General features: G+C 37.1%; 1 protein-coding gene across 5 annotated transcripts in view; it reads left to right on the top strand.

The window, feature by feature from the left end:
- The window catches only part of LOC121340022 (cytochrome b5 reductase 4), a 30,633-nt gene that overhangs the window by 3,236 nt on the left and 3,014 nt on the right, over positions 1–24,383 (top strand). For 4 of the 5 annotated variants that reach the window (XM_041412388.1, XM_041412385.1, XM_041412387.1 and 1 more), the window contains exons 3-14: positions 1,101–1,201; positions 3,241–3,325; positions 7,401–7,442; positions 9,706–9,760; positions 11,109–11,166; positions 11,276–11,369; positions 11,904–11,936; positions 12,635–12,757; positions 19,009–19,149; positions 20,304–20,456; positions 21,055–21,205; positions 24,127–24,213. In XM_041412388.1, the coding sequence (XP_041268322.1) occupies positions 1,101–1,201; positions 3,241–3,325; positions 7,401–7,442; positions 9,706–9,760; positions 11,109–11,166; positions 11,276–11,369; positions 11,904–11,936; positions 12,635–12,757; positions 19,009–19,149; positions 20,304–20,456; positions 21,055–21,205; positions 24,127–24,213 (1,123 nt within the window). The remainder of the gene's footprint in view (positions 1–1,100; positions 1,202–3,240; positions 3,326–7,400; positions 7,443–9,705; positions 9,761–11,108; positions 11,167–11,275; positions 11,370–11,903; positions 11,937–12,634; positions 12,758–19,008; positions 19,150–20,303; positions 20,457–21,054; positions 21,206–24,126; positions 24,214–24,383) is intronic. The other variant, XM_041412386.1, reaches the window with a different exon arrangement.

Genomic DNA, 24,383 nt, shown 5'->3' with positions numbered 1-24,383 from the left:
GTAATATTCAGGAGGCCATGGCTATGCAGAATCTTATAATTTATTGTGTGCAGTAATCGCTGCTGCACACAAGATGGCACAGTGAATACAGCCATCAGAACAGCAAGACGGTAAAGTGTGCAAGGATCCTTCCTTTGTTATTGACTGGATCTTTGTTGTTGGCTGGGGTGGTTGTTCTTGCCAGCTAGGATTGCTCCAAGTATGTCTGTCCCAGGCTCAGTGCTGAATGCCTTTCTGTCCTTTTGAAGTAGTTAATGTACACTTCCCGATGTCTTCAAAGCTTTTTCTGCAAGTGCTGGCACAGTTCTGTTTTTGGTAGCTTCCTGTTTTGATAATGTTAAATATCTTCAAATATTCAGGCAGGTAGGGATGCAATAATCATGTTAACAGCAATATGTTTGTAGTAATTTTTTTTTTTAATAGCTACATTCTTCAGGCTCCAATAGCCCAGTTGCCTAGCAACAATAATTAGACTTCATGATTTCAGACCTGTGAAGAAATGTTGTTTTATGTTGCTGGAAGTGTAGAAACAATGTTGAGCCCTTTTACTGGGGCAGATACCACCAGAATTGTAAGCCTTTAATGAGCGCAAGCTGTGTTAAGTTTCATATGTTGCTGAATCTGAAGAATGGAAATTTTGTTGCTGATGGTGACAGTATTTGCTTGTGTGAGACAGTTCATTCCTGTAGGCATTTCATTCCATGATGGTGATGGGTGATACCCAACTATGACAACACTTCAGGGATAACTTAATTTGAAGCGAAACTGAAAACCATTTTGTACACTAGCTGGTTCAATTTTGTCTCTTTTTAAACCTGCCTGTGATACTTTTACCCTCTAGACAGGATACATCATATTCAATTTCTGGGTTGAAGTCTTTACCCAAGGCAAGTGGTGTGGCACTGTAGGATTGGCATCTCCATGGAATAAGATAACCTCTTGTGCTCTATACAATTGTGTCACTTATGTTTCTGTTTTTGTGATTATGCCTACTGTTTGCTAGTACACTCTTCAGTTTGTGCTAACCTTTCCATTATTTTTGGAGACAGGAGTGGTTGTAGAAACGTTGCTCATATGCTTTTATGTTCTGTTTTCTTCAGGATTTGTATATAATGTCACACCATACATGGAATACCATCCGGGTGGTGAGGATGAACTAATGAAAGCAGCAGGAACTGATGGCACAGATCTCTTTGATCAGGTGAGAGCAACTGGCAGCAAATGACACCTGTTCACCATACTTGAAAAATGCATGTTTTGCGATTATTTTTAAGGCATTTCAGTGGAAATGGGGATTTGAACTTTTTCAGTCCTAAAGAAAGGCAGCAGGTCACTGCTCAGAATGACACTTACATGTGCTGGAAGAGACAGGTAGTTTAAACTTTGTATCAAAAGACAGTAATGAAAATGTCACTTTATGTTGTTAGAATTATACTTCAATTAGACTTGTTTTTTTTAGCAGAAATAGCAATAAAGCTAGCAAGAATTTGAGATACCACCTTCTTAATAAATTGCTGCAATGACTACTGTTGTTGGAGAGACCTATTTTTCTAAGAGTTTTCACTTTTTGAAAAAAGCTTGTAGAATTCTTTGTCTATTTACTTGGCAGCTGCATTATCAGAAAAAATGCTGGAGCTTCTATTAACCTTAACTGGTGAACAACTCACAAGATGACAGTTGGTCTCTTATTTGTTTACTATTTCCTTAAATGCTTTAAAAATGCTCAGAAAATAAAGGTTCTGCAGCATGGATGTGCTTTCTGTAAGGAATTGCAAAGTTTGTCTTGTAAAATGTGATTCACTGAGCTGGTATTTTTTAGAAAGAAACAGACATTCTGTGAGTCTCCATTACTCACCAGGTTTATCTGAGAAACTGTGAAAGAGCAGAAAAGAAATCTCCTTTGTTTCGGAAAGGAAATATGTTACCTCTTTACATGTCATGCGTCAGAGTATGTTCTGCCTTCATTTGCAAATATTTTTAACATTGTAAATAAAGATAGATAATGTTTTAGCTTTGTTGAGTTTATCCTTGGTTAATCCTTTCACAAATGAAATGTTCATTTTGGCATGATTCTTTGATTTCAAGAAATCTGTAGTATCAAGTATCCAGTACCAAGTTGGGGCTTGGAATTATGTTGCTGGGTCATTATATAATGTCCTTGAAAATAGAAGTCTTGACATCAGGAGTATTTGGAATAGCCCCTGTGGTTAAGTTCAGATATATGCTTGCAACTTTTTAATTTTTTGTCATGGGAATGGAAGCAGGTTTAGATCCTGAAGATATGTTTTTCACTGCTATTGTTTCTGGCTTACGACTTTTCTGTTACTGGAGGTGTTTGTTTTCTCCTCTGCTTTAGCATTCTGTATCTGTCAGATGTTTTCTTTTTTAAGAGGTTGGTAGATTGCTAGCATTCCGCAAATTTCTGGAAAAATTAACTCTCATTCATAATCCTTCATTTCTTTCTGTTACCTGTATATGAGGAAACTACAACTTGTTGATGCAATTCTTTATCTCATCTTCTTAGCTAGTCCAGTTGAAAGTTTTTCTTTTTAAATCTAGATACCATTCAAATTTGTCATGCAACACTTTGTTTCCTTTTCTCTTCTTGTGATGTTATCCTGGATGCCCTATCAGAATTCGCTTTTCTGCCATCCATTTCCTCTACAAGTTCTCCAGTTCTGGTCTGTAAAGCTACTGCTTTTTCTTCACTTTATTTTACTTTCTTAAATAGGGAACTTCCAAATGATTCAGTGATAGTAAGACAGAAGCAAACAGAAATATACCAGCTTGGTAGGAGGTGTTTGTTTGTCTTAACTATTATTCTTTATGTTTGTTTCTTTCATCCCTTTTCCCTTTACTTATCTAAACAAGACTAATAAACATTGTGGTAATGATAAGGTCTTTGTTCTGTTAATTGTGTAGCATGCATCATAAAAATGCTGTTCTGAAATATATTCTGTAGCTCAAGGTTATGATGTTTAGATATTGCAAAGCATAAATGAGTAAATGAAACTATTTTTACTTTTTTCATAATCCTATTGTTTCTCTTAATGCCGTGATATCTGTAATAGAAGTAAAAATAAGTACTGACTGATGTAACAGTGACTTCTAATGTGTTTAAAAAATAATCTGCTAAATGAATTATATTAGTCAATGTGCAGAAATGAACTTTTTCTATTTCAGTGCATAGAAAACATAGTAAGAATTCAAAATTTTATGAAAAAAATTTTGTTAATATAGGTTCATCGTTGGGTCAATTACGAATCAATGCTGAAAGAATGTCTTGTTGGGAGGATGGCTGTCAAGCCCATTGCTGCTCTGAAAGGTGAGTTGTTTTAAGAATGAAATATTGTCTGTTATACTTTATTCCAAAATTATCTGGAAATTATGAGAAATCCTAAATCACCTCATATTTATGAGGAGAATCTCTATTCTTGCGTAGAGTTGGAGGCTTTTGCATATATTAATTTTTTACATACCTGAAGATGAAATTGTTGTATAGTTGAAGATTTTTAGTAATGTACTGCTATGTTTCTTCTTTTGTTTTTAGTCATTAGAAAACAGCTGTGCATATGTGTTATATGTTTGTGTATATAGAAAAGACCTTTTACTGTCCTGCCATCCCTCTTTTTTCTTCTGATCCCAGATGCAAACTGTCATAGGCAGCTGTCATATTGAAATAAAAGTCAGTATTTTCAATCTAGTGATTTCAGTGCCTTCCATTCCTCTGGCAAGTTGCATATGTGTTGAGTTATTTGAATACACTTCATGGGCAGTTTTTCTTTCCAGGACACTTTATTGGGTCCTTTAGTTTGAGTTTACCTTGAGAAAATTTTGCTGATACAACAGACTCCTCTGATCCAGGAGAGCAAGAAATGTAGTATAGTCTTGGAATGCAGGTGATGGCTTCCAGAAACTTCAATCTTCAGTCTGCTTTTTGGTTTGTAGGCCACAGCCAAAATTTTCTATACCCGGGAAGCAGACGCTGTTACTTAGTATTGACAATTAGCAAAACTGCAGTGAGAACATGAAAGGATTAATGATTACAACTATTTTTCTCCAATTTTCTCTTTAGTTCATGATTTCAGCTATCTTGTTGCTCTTCAGCTCCTGAAGAAGTGCACTGCATGCTTGCTTAATGCTTAGATAACATAATCTTAACAGTTAGGTTGAGTTTGGTCTTTGTGTGAAGTGGAATAGTATTTTACATCTCCATGATGCTACGTAGCTAATTCCAGTGTGGAACTTTTAAGGTAAATGCTGCAAAGTATGGAGAAACCTCAGCAGCATTGCTGCCTCACTGAGTTGAGGCGTTACAGAAACATTACTGCTACTTTGTCAACTGAGTTAGAAATTTAAAAGTAAACATGCATTTTGTTGATTTTATTAATCTAACTTTTCTCTGGAAAGAATTCTTGTCATAGCCAGTCAGTAAAACATAAACACATCTTCCCCCCTGCTGGCTCTGGCAGTCCATTTTCTGCTGTTCCCTTTTTCTCCTTTGTTTGTTAATAGGACTGTCTGTTTTGCTGTAGTAAAATTTGAGGATAAAGGTTGTCATCTATATAAAACCAGTTCTGTTGCCTGTGTTGCTTTTACCCATTTCAGACTTGAAAAAACTTAATTTTGTTGATAAAGAATCAAACTGGTAACAGAACTACAGAGTCTGTAGACTATCTGACTCCAGATTTAGGTTGGAGAAGACCTCCAAGATTGAGTCCATTTTGAACAGTCACCACCTTGTCAACTAGGCCATGGCTGAGTGCTGTGTCCAGTTTTTTCTTGAACACTTCCAGGGATGGTGACTCCCCCACCTCCCTGGGCAGCCTGATACAATACTTGACAGCCTTTTCAGGGAAGTTCTTCTGATCTCCAACCAGAACCTCCCCATGCACATCCAGGAGGTCGACCCCCACCTGGCTACACCCTTCTTTCAGGGAGTTGTAGAGTGCAGTGAAGTCCCCCCTCAGCTTCCTCTTCTCCAGCCTAAACAACCCCAGCTCTTTCAGCCACTCCTCACAGGATTTACCCTCCAGACTGTTCACCAGCTTTCTGGCCCTTCTCTGGAATACTCCAGCACTGGACTTGCTGAAATCCTTCATTGTAAGATTCTCAGGGATTACTGTGATTCCTGTGAGGTTATATATCCTCCTCCTTTGAATTATCAAAAAGTGATTTACTTAGTTCACTATTAGCCAGCAATAATTCTAGTCATTTATCTTTTGAGAAGATCATATTCTGCAAAGTTTGCATTTCAGAATAGAAGAATAAATTACTAGTTAAGGTGCATGTTTTTGAATAGAGGATTAAATGGGACCCATAAGTATAGAGGGAAGACAAGACTTCAAATTATGGGTTACATTGCTTTCTTTTTGTGACAGAGAATGAGTGTTCAGCAGTAGGACAAACGTTGGTATTTGCTGTTTGGTGCAATCTCAGTGCAGATCAAGGAAGGCAGATGTAGGTTTGTTAGGGCATTGCTGGAAGATTTGTGATTGTTTACCTTAGGGTTTTTTCCTGTGGTGTGGTGTTTTCTTGGGAGATGTACAATGGTTTGCTACTGAACTGCTTAAGGAAGCTGAGGTTTGTCCTTGCACACTCTAGGCTGAGGATTTTTGAGGAAGACGAGTCTTTTGAAAATCTTGGTAATAGTTAATGTTTTGTCAGTTTGTATTTTGAGAATGCTGCTTCATGCTTTGTAGTGATTAAGAGGAAATTCTGAAGTGTCCCTTCTGTAGTGTTACAGTGGATCTTTGCACTGAAACATGTAGTGTTTGTACTTGCTGAGAAGTCCAGTGCCATACCCAGGCATATAAGAGATTATTTCAGAATCTCCCTCAGCAGACCTGTAGAGCATGAAACTGCTTGTTGTCCCTTCAGGGTGCTCAGCTGTAAACATTGGCACAGTCTGAAATATTTTAGTACTGCTGATGTTTCCAGAGACCCTTGTTAGTATGTGGTAACATAATCCCAATGTTACTTTAGTGGTTACTGGGGAGTCAGAATGCATGTTGTATTATTGTTAATTCAGCAAGATTAGACTGAGAGCTGTGATGTCATGCAAGGAAGAGAGGTAGCGCTGTGCCTTTGATCTATCTCTCATCATCCTTAAAATTGCAGTGCTGATTTCTGTGCAATGTATTAAAATGTAGTGAAATGAGAGTAGGCTTCTAAATACAAAAAATTACCTTTCATTAGAAAGAAGTTTTTGTGAACAACTTGCTCATCCTGGCAGAAACCATGAAGTGGTGTGTAGCAGAATATGCAGACAAATGTTACCTCAGCCAAATATTTATGGAGTATTTTCTTTTTATCTCAGCTAAAAATGTGTGGAGTATTTTCTTTTTACATTAAAATGGCACAACATGAAAGCCTCTGATGAAGGTTGTTCTTGAAGAGCTCTCAAGTAATTTTGGAATACCATATGGTTGGTGTTTTGCTCTATGAGCCTTTCTTAACTTCTCTCTTGCATTTTTTCTCTAACACTGGCTGGTGTTATGGAGAGCACTGGGAAGGATATGGAAGAACAGGGAAGAAACATTCCCATTTTGGTTTTCCTAAAAGGGATCAGGAAGAACAGATTTGTTTCTCCTACTTCCCAAACTTGGCTCCTGTGAGAGCATGTAAATTGGGCCTTTCATATAAGGACATTCTGAGATGTGCAATGTAGGGAAGGGCAGAAAGGGGCCCCAGCTATGTCCTGAGGTCTAGTTTTCCCACAGATTTACTGTGAACGGAAGGACATGTGGCTGAGAGGTGCAGTGCCTTTCCCATCAAGTTGAGCACCTTATAAATGAATTGATGTTGTGTAATGCACCTGGTCTTCCCTTTTTTTATTTTCTGCTAGAGTCGGTTGGTTTGGAATAGTTGTAGCATACTGTAGAATAAATGAAAAACTCAGATAATAACTTGAAAATAAAATCATTTGGCAGAGGAAGCTTATAGAAAAATTTCCTTTTTCCTATGTTCCTGCCAAGGATTGGGTTCACATTTCTAAGGATTGGGTTGGTCAGATTTGCAGTCTGCTATGTGATGTTGTGAGACAGATATCGTTGGAATTCTTAACAGATTCAGTGAACTTCTCAGCTATGAAGTTTATAATTGCACAAGATAATCTGTGATGGTTTTTTTGAAGTGTCAGAGTTCCTGCATTTCCTGTCCTTTAGAGCTGTGCAACTTTTGGTGCTTGTAATGTACCAATTTTTTAATTAGACTTACTCTTTTGGAATGGTAATCAGTGCTGCATTTATTTGTTACTTTTTGATGTCTGAAGCATCCTGGTTGTTCCGTTAAGACTTTTGTAAGGTCTACTTGGAGACTCTTGCTTTGGCAATTTAGCATGATGTGGGGAAGTACTGTAGCTTCTTAATATTGTGCTTGTTTTTTATTAATGCTTGCAGAGATTTCTTCTGCTGTATCTGAAGACAAGAAACAGCTTAATGGTAAGTTCTCACCTGGAGGAAAGTTGGGAGTGAATATCAGACTTATGTGATATCATTGAATGAGCAGTATTTATCCACACTTCCCTCTCTTTGCATTTGAATCCAGTAGTCAGGCTGTAGTGATCTGTGGAAATTTCAAAAGACAAAATCCTACCCAAGTATTGTGAATTCTGTGTTTGAAAGTATTAGAAGACTGCAGTAGAATAGAGTAGATAAGGGAGGTATGAGATGGACAAGCAAGGTCAGCTTGTCTCTGAAATGCCAGGAAGATTTTCTGCCCAAGTCTTTTCTATCCAGACAGGTCTTCCACTTGTTTTGCTGGATCTTTTTTTTTTTTTTTCTTTCTTTCGAAGTGCAGAATTTTGCATTTCCTTCTGAGCTTCATGAAGTTCTTGTCAGCCCATTTCTCCAGACTCTCTGCATCCCTTAATAACCTTAAGCTTCCATGTTTTGCCTCTTTGCGTCATTTGGTATTGCTCTGACTGGGAGAGTGTGTGCCCCGTAGGTTGCTAGTGACTGTGAAACAATATCAGCATTCCCTAACAGTAACTAGCCTCCAGCTGGACCTGGTATGCTAATCACACCTTTTGTGACTGGCAGTTCTACTCACTTTCTGACTGTGATGCAATCCACCGACCAAACCCAGCTCTTTCCAATGTGGCTGTGAAGATGGTGTGAGAACCTTTATCACTAGCTTTGCTGTCCCATAGGATTGTGCAAAGCTATGTCCCCTGTGATGTGCAGGGTTGTAATTCTGCTGTTCATCTGGTCACATTAAACTCTTCATTTCATGCCTGCCATCAGCCTTTGGCTTCACCCACAGCTTTTCCTTATTTGTGATCACCATGACTAATAGAGCACTTTGCTTCATTGGTTCACTGATCACCTGAATCACTGTCTTCTTCTTGCAGCGTGAATCACTGTTTTCATGTAGCATCTTACAGTTTTTCAAAATAATTCATAAATAACTTGGTTTGCCAGAATCTTCTGTTTTATTGTGGCTGTTCATATATTTCTCTAGACCTGCAAAAGCAAATAAGAGTATGCATGACCATGCATTCCTGTTATCCCTGGAGACCAAGCAGTTCATATAGGTGTCCTCAAGAAAGGCTAAGCCTTTGAGAAGGCTTTTATCATTAGGTGATTGGTTTTCTTTTGCAGTGATCTGACTGCTCTGACATTTAGCTTCCTTGGCAGCTGCAGATGTTGTGTACTTAGGAGTAATTAAGGATCAAAGAAGGAGTAATTTGACTGAGTTTTAATTGCTTTGGGTTAATTCTGGATGATCAAATAATTTTGACAGATTGGGTTAGACCAGAGTGGCTCTTTTTGTTTTTATCTACTTCCCACGTGTTGGAGCCACTCAATTACACGTTTAAGCTTTTAGTCATACTAGAAAACTTACTGGCAATTAGAAGATAATAATCTGAGTAACTGAGAATTCATGTGCTAATTATTTTATGCATAGCCATTTCAGGTTTGCAGGTTTGCCTTTGGCTTGAAACCAGCACTTACCAGCAGTTCAATCTGCAGCTTCCTCCATTATCATTCTATTTAGCTTTTGTGTTAAAACTGATGCAGGATTGCAGTTGCTTTTATCTATCTCTGTCCTCAAGTTTTTGCAAAATATGTTCAATTTCTATTCTGCCAGAGATTAGTACAACTGACATTTTGAAAGACTGACCAACTGTTGCTTCCCAACAAAGGCTGTTTCACATTGTTTCATGCAGTAAAATAGTTAATGTCTGAATTCTGTGAAAATTCCTAGCAAAGTGCTATATAGAAAGATTTAGGCTGCTATCTTTGCGTAATTGACTGACATGAAATTTTACTTGTGTATTAGGTTAGATCAGACATCTCAATTTGAATCTATTCATCTGAATTGTATAAACAAAGAGTTCTGTTAAAGGAAAGTCATTCAGATAACCTTTTTGTCTTTTTGTGCTTCACTATCATAAAGTGTAAAAACAGAAGCTAATAACAGATGAAACAGAGTACAACACAGGTACTGTGGTGTATGGAACTCTTAAATTCTGAAGTGCACCTCCATGTTCTAGAACACTGCTCTCCAAGAGGAAGTGCTGAATAAAAAGTAATACAAAATATATATAGTCTAGCTACCTGTGGAAATAAAGCCGCCAAATATTGTTCGAGAACACTTTGAACATTCAATTTAAAAAATCGCAAACAAAACATACCTGAGTGTTATTTATTTTACGCAAGCATCCCAGCAAATATTTTCATGACTCTCTGCTCTTTGCAGGTGTGCTTCCTGAGAAGAGAGTACTGGCTTCTTCTGCTAAAGATTTAAGTCCGAGGTAAAAGCCTTTGTCTGTCATTGTCTGTTGAACATTTTGTTCAAGAATTCTGTGCAATTCTTACTAAATACAAGGCAAGTTCTTCCATGGGTAGCTCTTGAAATTTCAGTTAAATGAATATAATCATCATATATACATCCTTGTATAAGTAGGAAAGTTGAAGTTCTGGTTTAAAACAACTTGCCAGAGGTTGTATCGGCAGATGATGGTTTTTTACTTGTTCTGTTGATTCCTATGTCTTGTGCTGTCTTGATTGTATACAAATGTATGGATTATATTTGCAGGCTTCTCACCTTGTTTTCTTGGGAAAACTCATGGAAAGTGTTTCCAATTTGACTGATTACTTTTTTGACTTAAATGAATTTGTCCATAAACAATTGCCGTGCCTTGAAAAAGGGCATCATGCCAAGCCGGAATATTTTGAGATGTGACAGCTGCGTTCAAGTTCCTGCAGTACGTAAAGCAAAGCAGGCCTGAAAGGTCACTGTGATAATGCCTGCTGATGTCACTGATGCGTCATTTTACTCCATGATGCCTTTGGTCCTCAAGGTCCAGTTTCTCACTTGGCATCAAAATCCCCTGGGGGTGTGTGTTCTCTGGGCTAGTTACATGCAGTCATAAAATACTGTGGCTTGTAAACCATTGGAATGAGGTTTATTTCCTGAAGTGCTCTCCAAACCTTGCTGCTTTTCTTCCCATGTGTGTCTGGCATATTCTGGCATGTGACTGGAAGGTGTGCAGCCTGAGATGTATTGGCTGTCAGGAGTGTTTTCTCCTCCCTTTGTCGCTGTTTTTCTGGTCCAGGTGTAGATGGAAATTACTTCCTGGCAAGTGTAACGCCCTGCAAATAATTAGCAATTGAAGGTTTTCTTTTCTTTTTTTTTACTTTACACTGGATTTATTACAAGGTTTGGACTTGGGAACATACGAATGAATGCAAAAACTTGATTTGTGGAGGTGAGGGGAACTGTGGTTTTGTGATATGTGCATCAAATCTTTAACTCATGGAAGCCACCCTGCCTATTTAATGCTTTTGTCTGGACTCAAGATTTTAATCATCCGTAAGCAAGGTTCATATAATACAAAGAGAATACATGTGCTTTTTAAGTAAAACTAATGCCATACAATTTTATCTACAGTGTACTGACTATCAGAATACATGATTAGATAGTTATTTTAGTAGTTTTGTCAGAATTACTGACTTTGAACTTAGTCTTCAAAAGTAGCAAATAATCTGTTTGGCTTGTAAAATTTTAAACAAGCTCTGTTTGAAGGCTTGGGGTTAAGTATGTTTTGATATGCTCAAATAAAAGATTTTTTTTTCTTCATTGTATTTTTTGTTTTGCAGTTACGACTGGTTCCAAACAGATAGTTTGATCACAATTGTCATATATACTAAGCAGAAGGTAAGTATATTTAATGAAGGAAGAATTAGAAGATCCAGTTGTTATCTAGCTTGAATTCTGGGAGAACTTTATAAAAATTGTTGTTTTTTTTTTCCCTTGGCTATAAAAGGACATGAATGCAGACTTGGTTATAGTTGACTGTCAAGACAAGCAATTAAGAGTAGAAATCATCATGGATGACCACTCATATCTTGTAGAAGTTGGTAGGTACTGTAATTTTACAGTTGAAAGTATTGAATTTTCATTCTACTGTATTAAAACCTGCTCATCACACAATTAGCATTTTACATGTACCAGTTAATATTTTATTCCTTTCATTAGAGATAATTAAAGTGCCTTGATGTAAAGGAGTTACATTGTTTATCAACTCATATCTTCATTTATTTAGTATAGACTAAATTTCTTACATATGGACTAAAATGCTGTAAGAAATTGATTTTAAAGTTGTGTAAAATTTTTCTTCAAGTGTGTTTTTTATGATTATTAAAAAACCCTCATTCAGAAGGGCAAGTGCAGTAATTGCAGACTGGTAGCTTTACATGAGCCATTGTTAAAAGTAATGGGAAAAATAATGTCTTCATCCATGAGACTTGTAGGAGTCAGAAGTCAAATTTCAAGGCCAAATTTTTGGTATTATTAGCTCACTCAGTATTCCTAGACTTACTTATACTTTGTGTATATATGATCCTGAATTAGAATTTTGTTAATGCTTAACATGCTGTTTGTTTTTATTTCAGACTTGGACCATGCAGTTTCAGAAGATGTGGCTGGTAATTTGTCTCTTGCAGCACTTCTGTATCTCTTCTAGGATAGTCCAGTCAGGAGCTGAACTTCCAGGATCCTTGTGGGTCCCTTCCAACTCAGGATATTCTAGGATTCTGATATCAGAATTCAATTTCAGTTGGGAATTTCAATTTTTTTTTCTGACTCATAAGATACTTCACAGTTTTTCTTACCACCAGGTCCTGACAGAGTCAATCAAACCAAGCCATAACATTAAATATTTTTTCTTAATTGTGGCATTTGGGCCTGTGAAAGTAATAAGCTGATAGTGCTCTGATCCCTCTGAGTATGACTGAAGGCTAAAAGAGCTAGAAGTTAGTTCTGTTGTTTATTTGTAAACTCTTCTTTGCTTAGACCGAGACTTTCTTGGATTTAATTGTTAATTCAAATGGCCTTGAAAAGAAAGTAGTAAGTAGTGGTAACTAACAATTACAGTAGACAAGGATTCTGGGTTCATGAGCATTTTTCTTGACCATATGGTTTGTCAAGCTGTCCTGGTTTCACGATCTGTTAAGCAAATAATGTGTATTAATTATGCATAATTTGATATTCTAATTTAAATAGTTAATTTCTTGTATCTTGAGAAATGAGTAATTGTGCTGAATTTCATTATAGTTTACGTGTGAAATATTTTTTTGTGCAAAGTTTAACTAAAAGTAACAATATGAAATCTTTTCTCTTTTAGTAAATATTGCTGAAAAAGTAGGGAAAGTAGAGATTATCTTAAATAAAAAGGATAACATTCAATGGAAAATGCTGGGACAGCCCCGTGAGGGTCATAATACTTTTATCAAACGCACAGACAGAGGTAAGCAACTTTATGGCCAGCTACCAGCTGTTTTAGGACTTCTTGGAGCTTGTCAGTTACATTTGTTTTTTTCCAGGATTTTCTTTTTCTATTGATGTACCTTCATTTCTTTCACAATTGTTGTCTGATCTTGAAAGCTATTCAGGAAAGCTATTCTATTTTCCTAGAAAGGGTTTGACTTGGAGAAGGGTTTTTTGTTTTGCTGTAGTGTCTGTGTTTGTTTTGTCCCACAGTGGAGTTGAAGGTGAACCTCATATTGGAAGGGGAGCACTGCCTGAGTGTTGTTCCATCTCATGGTCATCTGTGTGCTTAATGACCTCTCTGTCCATATGAAAACCTCAGTAGACCCTGAGGGGAGAGTGCATGGACATGTATCAATCATCATGGGAGTAACTGGAGTGAAGTATCAGAAACCTTCACTTGCAATTGTTACTGTAGAGACAGTAACATCTGTATCTACAGATGTAAGGTTGTTCCAGTACACTGCGTCTTTGTAACTTGAGCTCAGATTAAATAAGAGGCTTAAAGTCATGTGTAGATATTAAAGCCAGCTCTGAATAAACTGGTGTGTCTACAAGAAGCAGTAAATGTTACGTATGTGGTGACAGAATAGTATGAACTTGTTGCAGCACCAAAGTATATTGCAGTGTTCAGTGTGGGTTTGGGTTTTTTTGAGCTAGATTAAAAATTTCTGCACAGTTACATTGTGTAATATAACCACACTCCTGATGTTATTGTGGTCACCTAGTTTCTCAAAAGCCCTCTTGGTCTTCTGTCTAATAATGCTCAAAAATTGACTGTTGGATTATAGTCTGCCTTATTATGTGTGAAAGCAAAGCTGTGCATTTTTAAGAGCTAATGAAATGTTGCTCACCATGTTGTACCCCTCTTACTGGCCGTCAGTTATGCTACACGGGCCTTTAAATTTGAGAGATTACTATGGTACAAAAAGGAAGACTGCAGAAAAGCTCATCTCTCTAGCTACCTTTAGCTTATGTGGAATGTAATTTTCCTTTTGAGAGTTTCAGAAACTGTTGAGTCATCCGTTTTAAAATCAGATTTTTCGATATAATCCTCTGTATCTAAGGGGTTTCAGCCTGATCTAATGTGTTGTCCACTGTCTGTTGGCCATTTTCTCCCTCCTTATCACTTTTTGTGATTATAGTAAACAGAAAGAGAAGATAATCTGAAAGAACAAGAGATACAGGATATAGTGGCTTTATAGATCCTTTGCAAATGAGGAAGGTTAGATGCAGTTGACAAAACACATATTGAGCATTAGTAACCAATGCTTTCTAGATAACATCTTGTTGCCCTTTTTTTTTTTTTTTTGTAGTTTATTTTATACAGTTTTTGTGTATTACTAGTTCTTTTGGTAACTTTTGCTTTCTAATATAAGTAATCATTTTACCCAAAATGATTCCAGTTTGGTGGCAAGGCTGTGAATAGTGAATGCTTATGGGAGCAATGGTGTTTAATTAATTAGGATTTTCTTGTCTTTGAGATTTTTGGTATTTTTGTGTTTATTGACGAGTTAAAACACTTCCATTGTATTCAGAGCTCAGGAAGAAGGGCTGAAAACCAGCTAAGATTGACACTTGAAAAGTTTACTTGACTTTGTCTTTACTGCTTGTTGATATGACAGCATTCACAAATGAGTTTGTAAAGGACAGGTGCGTGACCACTACATGTGCAAAAGCATCTACACTTTATAAAGTTATATAATATTCTACAAAAAAAGTGATAGAGGTCTTCTTCAGGAAAAACTACATAATGCAAAGATGGTACTGGAAGCCTATGATATCTTTATTATATGAAGAAACAATTAACATAAACCCCTACTTTTTTTCTTCATAGGCTGGGGAAGTCATACTCCCAGATAAATTGCTTATGTACTCTCAAATTCCTGCTGAGTTTATACTAACATTTTGACCTGTGTAGTTCAGTTAATTGGAAGGAATGAACAGAATTGTTGACTTTCCTCAAAGTTGAAGAGGAGCTTTTTTTTTTCAAAAATACTGCAATTTCAGTTAATTGCACTGTGTCACAGGATGGTTGGGAGATTTGGAAGAATATTCAATACTGTTTCTACTCTTTAAGAAGGATTAAGTGCTTAGTTTTCTGGAGAAATAATTATTTATAACCCACAGTATTGCATAGAAAACACAATTCAGTATAGTTAGATTGTCAGTGTAGGGGAGTTGGTGACATTACTTTTGGGTAGCTATGGTGAAACTGGTCAGTAAAAGTGTAAACAAAAGCTTATGGTCATAGGGCTGACATGCTGTGAAATCTAAATACAGTATAAAAAGTAAGGTAGAGCTTTCTCATTAAAACTAAACAAACAAAAAAAAAACAAACCCCTAAAACCTGACCCCTTCCAACCAACCAAAATATCATATAGCACAATAACAGAGTGCAGGTTTTTATGTAGGTATTAAGATGTGATTTTTTTGTTGGTGCTTTTTCTGGGAAATAAGGTATGGAAGCCCACTCATGAGGGGGCATGCACATAAATGCAGTAGCCATATGCAATTAAAAAAACTACATGTTAGTAGGGATGAACTTGGGGGTGTGTGTGTGTATTTTTTCCCATGGAGAAAAAATAAATTCTTCCTTCTGAAAATGATTCTGAACTTTTACTCAAATTTGTGTTTTGGAAAGGAATTATTTAGTAATTAATAATTACTAAGTTATGCTGTTTTTAAAGAGTGTGCAACTACTGGCAGATGTTCAGGAAAGAAACAAGGTGCTGTTGCCTCTGAGGGCTGAAGTGGGATGCAATTTCCTTGTTTTGTGCAGTGGTTTTTGTACAGATCAAGTGGGAGATTTTTTGGTTGGAAGTACCAGAAGGGAGCAGAGTGCTGCCTCAGCATTTACTGTGTATCAGCGAGACTGACGCTGTGACTGGGTGCCGCGGAACCAGGCAAAGTTTAGAAGATACTGATTGAGTGGGAACTTTATTTTGGGAGGGGAGAGAGGCTGTCTGGGAAGAGCATGCCTGGCCTTGGATAATATGAGATAGCTTGTGAAATGTAGTAATTAACTGAAGCATTTGAGAGTACTGATGATTTGATAGTCAGCAGTGAGGGTTTGTGTTTGTCTTAACTCCTAAGACTGGGCTGCTGCTGGAAGTGGTAGGAAGCCACCTTCCTTTAGCTGTGGTCTAATCTCCATTAGCAGTACTATCTCCATTAGCATACTCCATTGGCAGTCGTAGTACTTGAGGCTCCATAACCAAGTAACCTGAGCAAAATAAGGATTAACTTTCAGCTTTCAGGTTGGTGGGCATGTTTGGGTGGTAAATGCTTGCTGGGAATGGAGTGGAATTCCTCTACCTGAGATGGAAGGGTAGTGGAGCTATTCATCTTTTTCCCAAGCCAACAGGCTAGTGTTGCCACTGCAACATCACTAGGATTATGAACATCACTAGTGACTAAGAAATAAGAGTTGTCGCTGAAGTTTTATCATTGAAGAGAAGCAAAAAACCTAATTAAGGAAAAACTCTTCAGTTCCCTTTCATGACAAGGAAGAATACGCAGTACACAGAAGGGTGATACTCTTCAAAAGCTATCATTATCTGTACAGCGGGTTTGTTACTAAAACTGAATTTGTATGCCTATAAATTGAGGTGCTGTAGTTTTTGATTCCAGCAAAGGTGGAAACTGAGGTTAGACAGTGGTGTCTCTAGCCCATAATTGTATTGGTTTTTTGTGGCAGGCCTTTGCTAGTGAGGGGCTACAGGGCTGCTTCTCCTGGATCAGGAGCTGCAGTGCTGCCACTTGATGTCTGCAAAATGTTTAATCAAACCTAATCTCCTCACAAACAACCTTGGTCACTTGGAAAAATTTGGATTTGCTGCTGGACACTGACATTGTGATCAAAATTGAGAGAACAGAACCTTTCGCTTCTGTATAGTAGCAAACCATACGTCTTTGGTATCTGACAGTAATGTGGCTTTGTGGGTTGACAAAAGCAACTGTTTGGCTTCAGCTTGCTACTAGGGGCTAGCTCCTTTTGTTGAAAGGCTTTTCTGCTTTGACAGTTATTTTTGCTTGTGGCCTCGGATTGTATAGGAATGAGTGATAATGAACTAATTTTAGTTAACGTAGCAAAGACTACAGTCTAAACTAGAAGATTACTTAGAAAGTTTTCAAAAGTTAAATTGAATGAATCAGGACAAAAGTTCTGTGTGGCAATTGTGAAGACCTGTGTATTAGAAATAGGGAGGTAAAGGTTATTTATGAGAAAAAGGCTGGAATTAGTCAGGTTGGAAAGGTGAAAAAAATTGTCAGGGAACAGTGAATCAGTTGATGAATCAGTTTTTTAACTTCTTTCTCCACGCCCAAATATGTGTAAGAGTATTAGCTGATGAGTGTTAAGGGTTGCATTGCCAACCTCACACATCCTTTTAAGCAATTCTTAAGTCTGCAGAATTGACAGCAATCTTGGCATATTATTTGACTACTACTGTACTTTGCAGTCTTGTTGTGTATTGTTTTTCAAAAGGAGGATAGAAAAAAAATTTCCACAAACTTTTCATAATATTTATGTAGTTGGAGAGATGCTGATGTTTTGTTTTACTTCAAGATTGGTATGAAGTAGAATGACTGACTTTACTTTTTCAGTGCTTTAGGCATTCTTTTGATTCATCTGAAATGCTTGTTCATTCAAAATAAGGGATTTGTAGGATGTTAGATGAAAGATGTGATAAAATCTTAATAAAGAAATAATGATTCCGTGTCAGAAGCTTTACGTCATGTTTCTGCAGGCATTTGCAGTGGATAACTCACTAGCAGCTGTTTGAATAATTTAGGAAAACCAGTGTATGCAGAAAAATGCCAATTTTAGACTGACTTAGTTGAAGGGGAGCTCTGGAAGTTATCTGATCTAACCTCCTGCTCAAAGCTGTTCAGTCAAGGTTTGAATACTTCCAAGGACAGACTCCCTCTGAGCTTCTGCCCCAGTGTTTGACCAGACCATCCTCATGGTGATGCCTGGTTGGAATTTTCTTTGCATCTTACCCTGTTTCATGAGTAGCTCAGCTGTTCATGTGAGCAACATGAGTATTTTTCAATACCATGAAAAAAAGGGGAAAAAAAGTTGCTTCACTCAAATTGCTCCATTGTAGAATGTTGTTAGAAGGGTGTCATGCTCAAGTATTCTCATACATGAACTTGCCAAATTTTGAGAGGCTTTACATAAAAATATCCACTGGGACTAGTCACAAATTGTACATTGAAAATGGCAAATGACATGGTGGCATTATTGTAGGAAGGGGGCTTCTTCTCTCTGCCTTTTTTTTTTTTTTTTTAATTATTTGTCTTGTTTTGGATGTATGAAGTTTAGATAATGCTGCTCATGGGATTTTGTTGCTTGTTAGCTCTCTTTTTTTTTTTTTTTTTTTTTTTAAATTCTTTGTAGAGCTTCCTAATAGAGTACCTAATAGCCCCTGAAAGTTCCCTTGAGTTGCAAACCTGTTTAGGCAGTGTGGTGCTGTGACCACACTGATATTTCAGGTTGGAGCTAAAATACTGCAGTGCTGAAACAAAGGCCTGGCTGAAAAATGCTCTCCTAAAGGTAGAGGAGAAAAAATAACTCATGATTATCTTCTTTACTGGAGGCTCCTATAAGCTCCCTGGAGCTTTCTCTTCTCCAGGTTGAAGAACCCCAACTCTCTCAGTGTATCTTCACAGGAGAGGCTCTCCAGCCCTCTGTTCATCTTTGTGGCCCTTTTCTGGACTTGCTCCAGCAGTCCACATCCTTCTTATGTTTGGGACCCCAGAGCTGAACATGGTGCCCCAGGTGAGGTCTCACAAGAACAGAAGAGAGGTGCAGAATCACCTCCCTCAGCCTGCTGGGTGGCTGTGGGCAGTCTGTTGCTGAGGAGTGTGATGCTGTGCTGGCTTCTGTTTCATTTGCATCCCATCAGATGCTTTTGGTCTGCTTAGGTGTGTACCCGTGCTGTACTTGTATGGGGAGCTCAGTGCAGGTGCAATGTGGTACAAATGCTTCTGATAGTTTTTGGTGCTTTTCTGCTTATCCCAGTCAATAACTCAGAAGTTCTTAAAATAACATTATAAATGAGTCCTTAGTCCAAAACTATAAAAATTATTATAAATAATTATACAAGAAGCATCTATTTATTGTCTTTTTATAAGTATATAGGGAAATACATTTGTCTCTCTTATTGAAAGATATATAATAACAGAATGACATTGAGACTTAACTAACAAATAAAATGTTTTTAGGACTGTTCTACAGAAAATGCAAGTTGGTTTCTAAGACAGAAGTTACCCATGACACCAAACTCTTCTGCCTAATGTTGCCTAAGGGAACACATCTCCGTGTTCCTACTGGACAACATATTTACCTCAAGCACATCATTGCAGGTAAGAAAAATTGAGAATGTAGTAGTGGATATATTTACATAAATCCTTTTCATAGTGTTGGGAAAATGCCAAGTCCATGGCCTCTAACTCCCTGATTGTTGTTAGCAAGTCTCTGCTTCCAGGGTCACGATCAGTACTTAATAATGAACTGACTGGATTAATATTAATGGAAAGCTAATTACTGAGATGGCTGGCTGGTGACCTTATTGTCTCTACTGCCAACTCTCCCTTTAAAAAACCAAAGCAGTGCTGTTCTTCTTTGAAGTGTGGGAAGGTTATTGTATATGTCTTAGGTATCATTAGTCAGTTCCTTTTAGTTTGCAGGTATTTTGAAATGAGGAGGGTATTGTTGCAATTTTTTGGGTTTTTTTCCTTCTTCTGAGGGATTTATAGTAGTCATGGTAACACTGCTTTACACTCCAGTTGTGCAATATTAACAATAATGTGAGATTATGAGAAGAATGTGTCTTGAAAATCACGTGCTTTTTTTCAATGTGCTATTCTTCAAAATTTTGTGAAAGCTTAGAAAACAGAAGGTCAAAGAAATAGCCAATTTATTATTTTGAAGGATACTTCTTAAAATTTGCATATTAATATTGTACTGGTCACTGTACTTGGATTGCGTATACATGGTGGATACTTCTCAGAAGAATTTTTAATTGAGAACTGTTTTGACCTTCTCCTCCTCCTCCTCCCCCCTTCCTAATTCTTTAGTAGTGTCCAGCTCTTGAGATATTACTGTCATTATACAGTAGCTTTTTAAAATTATACTGCAAGAAAATTTACTTGTGCAATATTAACAATCTGCTGTTTAAATTTGAAATAACTCAAGCTGTGGTACTTGAAAATTAATGAAAATGTTTAGATTTTCATATTCTTTGGGGATGACTCACGATCTTTTCATCCTGTGTCCTGAATTGCTAAGTAGTGTGGAAATAACATGCTCAAGTTTTTAGCTGGAAGTAGAAGGCTTCCAATTCTGTAATAAAAACTGGTGCAGTGGAAAGTAATAACTTGAGTAAAAGCATGGGATGGTTTTATTTTTATGGTCTATATGGGTTATTTATTTACTCTTTGCTTATTTTGGTATTTGTAGTATCTGGATGTAGAGTACTTTTCATATTATTCGAGCTGTATTTCTGTCTATTCTCTAGGGACAGAGGTAGTAAAACCATACACACCTGTGTTGCCTTTTTTGCCACTGGATTTCCAAGAACCACCTTGCCATGATGGTGTGCATCTATATTTAATGATTAAAATTTATTCCCATGGACTGTTCACACAGGCACTTGACCACCTACAAATTGGTAAATATATGCTAAGGGGTTGTGTTTACTTTTGCAACAATTACATTATTTTTAAAGATTCACTGTCTGAGTATTGTGACATTCTGATTGTTTACCTACTTAATCAGGACCTACTTAAAACTTCTTTTAAACCTTATTCTCCATTCCCTGAGTGTAAAGGCTTGTCCTCACTGTAACTAGGAGTTGTCCATTACAGAAAGCTCTCTCCTGAGTGATGTATGTGAACTGTATCACACATCATAGTTGATGACATTGATGTCATATGCTCTGGGAACAACTTTTGCAGAAAGAAAGGAGGTCCATTTTATGGGACTTAGGATGCACTTCCTTTTCCATTTCAGATACAGAGGTAGATTTTTAACACTGACTTTGCAAATGTTTGTGTTCTCATTGTGTAAAATCCATCAAGACATAACATTTTATTTGTACATCTCTTCTTTTAACAAGAATGATCTCTATGTGAAGTGTATAATACCTTTCTGAAAGAAGTCCTAATATTACAAAGATGAAGGCAATATGAAATAGCCTTTAAAAATCAGAATGTTAATTAGCTTGTTTTCATCAAATTAATGTTTACTTTTTAATTTTTTAAATAAAGGAGACTGTATTTCTGTCAGCAATCCTGAAGGCAACTTCAAGAAGTCACAAGTTCAAACTTCAGAAGATCTCCTTTTATTGGCAGGGGGAACAGGTTTCACACCAATGGTTAAGCTGCTGAATTTTGCTCTGACTGAAGTTAGCTGTCTCAGGTATGTGGACTTCTTGACACACAAGCTTCAGTGTTAATGAAACAGTTAACAAAATGAAATAGTATGAAAATTTTTCTTCAACTTACACCAAAAACTGGCATGCTTTAGGGAAGAATCTGTCAGAGGTGAGGCAACTTCTACTTATTTCCTTGTGGACTGCCATCAACATAATGACCTGATTTGCATTTAAAATTTTAGTTGTGGTACAAATGAGCTCACTGAACAGAAACTTTGAGGAATTTTTTTTTTTTTAAATTACCTTTACAATTGAGTGTCTTTTTTTAGTATGGAGATACTACAATGTAGATACTGAGTTTTGGACTGAGGAGGGCTGCAACTGTTTACTTACGGCTTCTCTCTGATCCATTAGAATTGTTAGCTAATGGTTTTCACCTGCTAAGCAGCACTAACACGTTGTTCCCAGGTGAGTTCCAGTTTTCACAGAAGATTTATTTGTCACTTATGTAAGTACAGCATTATGTATATCTGAATTCATGAAAAGATGTGTATTGTATATGCATTCTGTACTCTAAAAGAAGAAAGCATTACTTGTTCTTGGTCAAGAGAACAGGTTTGTATGTCTTGCAGAACTAGCACTTCTGCGTCTAAAAGAAGAAAGCATTACTTGTTCTTGGTCAAGAGAACAGGTTATGTCTTGCAGAACTAGCACTTCTGCATTTGAAACATAGATTAATTGTACACTAATCTTCATACTAAAGCTACAAAGGATGACATAGACTGCAAAAGTTTGTTTCTAAAAAACCAAACTCTAAATCCAGACACTGTTCTTAGATTGTTGCAGCAGTTACATATAATCCTGTTTTGTGAGCAGAGAGACTGTACTGTTTGGTTCTTCCAAAGTGTCCTGTATTGTTGGTAGCAGATAAAAAGTGGCTGACTGGCTTTGTGACTGGGTTTTTTTTTTAATCATCTGACAAAGTGCTTGGGAACACATTTTTAGCTCTTTTCAGCACAATTTTATATGGGAACTCAGTGTTGGTTTAAGGTGCAGCAGCATCTGTTTCCTCACTCGTCAAAGTGAATGAATTTTTCCTTCTTGCTGTGGAGGCTGGTTAGGTGCTGGAGTGACTTGAACAAAGACAGGTTCTATTTATTTGTAGACTCTTTAAGGCTTTGGTTTTCTGACTGTTGTAGGCAATTTGGTTCCTTGCCCTTATATTTGCTCTTTAATCCTAAATTTATTTTTGGGAAAGTACTACCAGACTGTCTTTAGTATATGTATCTTTATCTGTATGAGATACATATGTGTGTATATATATATATGAGCAGTATAAATCTGATTTGCATAGAATGATCTTACTTTGTAAAGTAACTAGCCACAGCTTGGATTGTATATGCTAGGACACAAATTGCAGAAAGCTGAGGAATAATCTGTACAATGATAGACTTTTCTCTTGAGGGTGCCAAAGCAACCTCTGTCTGCAGTGGTGGGTGAGTGGTGCTGAACCTCTGGGGCTGCACTGTGAATGCTGGAGAATCTTCAGCTTTCCTGGGCAGTATTTGCTGTAATGGGCTTAGATAATTGGATTTTCATTCTTATTGTCTTGACAAAGTCTGCCTATTATCTTGTAAGTCTATTTCTTGCCTACTGTAAACGGGTGAAACAATTTGTTCCCTTCATAGCTGCACTGTCCTTTTGTGCATCAAGTCATGATGCTTTTTCTGTAGCCTCGTTTCCTCTCTTACAGGCCAAATTGTATTTGGCCAAGGTATTAACTATAAAAGAATATTGGTGCTCTATGCTTCCTTTTTCCAATGAGGATTTTTTGCTCCTTTTACTGGCTGTGTATACCTGCAGTCAGGTGGGTACATTTCTTAAAGAAGACTGAAGCACAAAGGCACTAAACTCCAGGTAGGGGACTAATGCTCTTGTCAAGTATAGGATGCTGGTAATCTATTCTGGATTCTCCTTGATTGTTGTATCATTGTCTCCACCTTTTCATTCCTAAATTACCCCTCTGTTCTCATATCAACTTTTCATATAATGTCCCACTTTAATCATCATTCTTGTTTGGAAAGTAATTTTTTAACTTTCTATCTCCTCTTCTTCCTCCATTTTAAAATCCTTTAAGGGGTCTCCAACTCCTCTTTCTGAGCAGTCTTCCATATGACCTTGCATGCCAATGTTTTTAGTTCAGTAAAATCTACATCCCTTGAAGTAGTTTCCAATATGTTAGATTCACTCTCTTTCCTTACAAAGGGCTGATGAAGCTTCTTATTTGTTATCTAAATTTTTGTCATCATTCTGTCAACCAGCTTTTCTTTACTGGTGGGGAACATATCTCAATTTCCACTTCTTCATTTTAGATGTGTTCTCCCTTATTTCCAGCAAGACTGACCAGTTTATTCCAGGTTTTTAATTTTCTATTCTTTATAGTGCTGAGTACTGAGCAGAACTGCAGCAGCTACCTTTGTCTACCCTGGGAAGTACCACTAAGGGTGTCTCAAAACATTATTCTCAAAATAACTATTTTCTACTTTTGTGCCCATGAACAAAATGCATGGCTTTCCTATGCACTTTATTCTATAGACTTTTCCCCCACCTGAGTAACACTGATGCTGTGGTGCACCATGCCACCATTTGGAGCACTACTTTAGTGTAATGGGCTTTATTTTCCATGTTTTCAGAGAAGTGTGCCCTGGGAAGCATGTAAAGGTTCTGGCACATTCTGGTTCCTGAATAAGATGATTTTAGTATTTAAAGATGGAGCATAGCTGATTTGGGGCTTGTCTATACCAGGCAAGGTTTTCAAAGGTTGTGCAGTGTGCTTCATTTTGACTTATAATGCCTCTGGAGGAAACAAAAAATAAGTAAAAGGTTTCTGTATGATGCATTACATTCTGATCCTTTAACAGAAATAATCTGCAATTAATTTTCATTTTTGTTTTGTTTTCTTAAGGACAGTGAAACTGATCTTCTTCAACAAAACTGAGGATGACATACTCTGGAGAAACCAGCTAGAGCAATTAGCTCTTAAAGATGAAAGGTAATTAAAAGTTTTGTGGAGAACAACTTGTAACATCTCTGTGTACAGAAGAAGTCCTGGGGTTAGACTAACTGTTCACTTTGGCACAAGGACAGATTCTGATTCTGTAAGCTCTTAGCTAAGAATATGAGGAGACCTAGGGAGTGGAAGGAGATCCATTGCTCACAGAT

Source organism: Onychostruthus taczanowskii, unplaced genomic scaffold, assembly GCF_017590055.1.
Source record: "Onychostruthus taczanowskii isolate IOZ18803 unplaced genomic scaffold, ASM1759005v1 scaffold39, whole genome shotgun sequence".
In the NCBI taxonomy this organism is placed as follows: Eukaryota; Metazoa; Chordata; class Aves; order Passeriformes; family Passeridae; genus Onychostruthus; species Onychostruthus taczanowskii.
The sequence above is the reverse complement of the archived record's forward strand: the minus strand, read 5'-3'. Positions and strand labels throughout refer to the sequence as shown.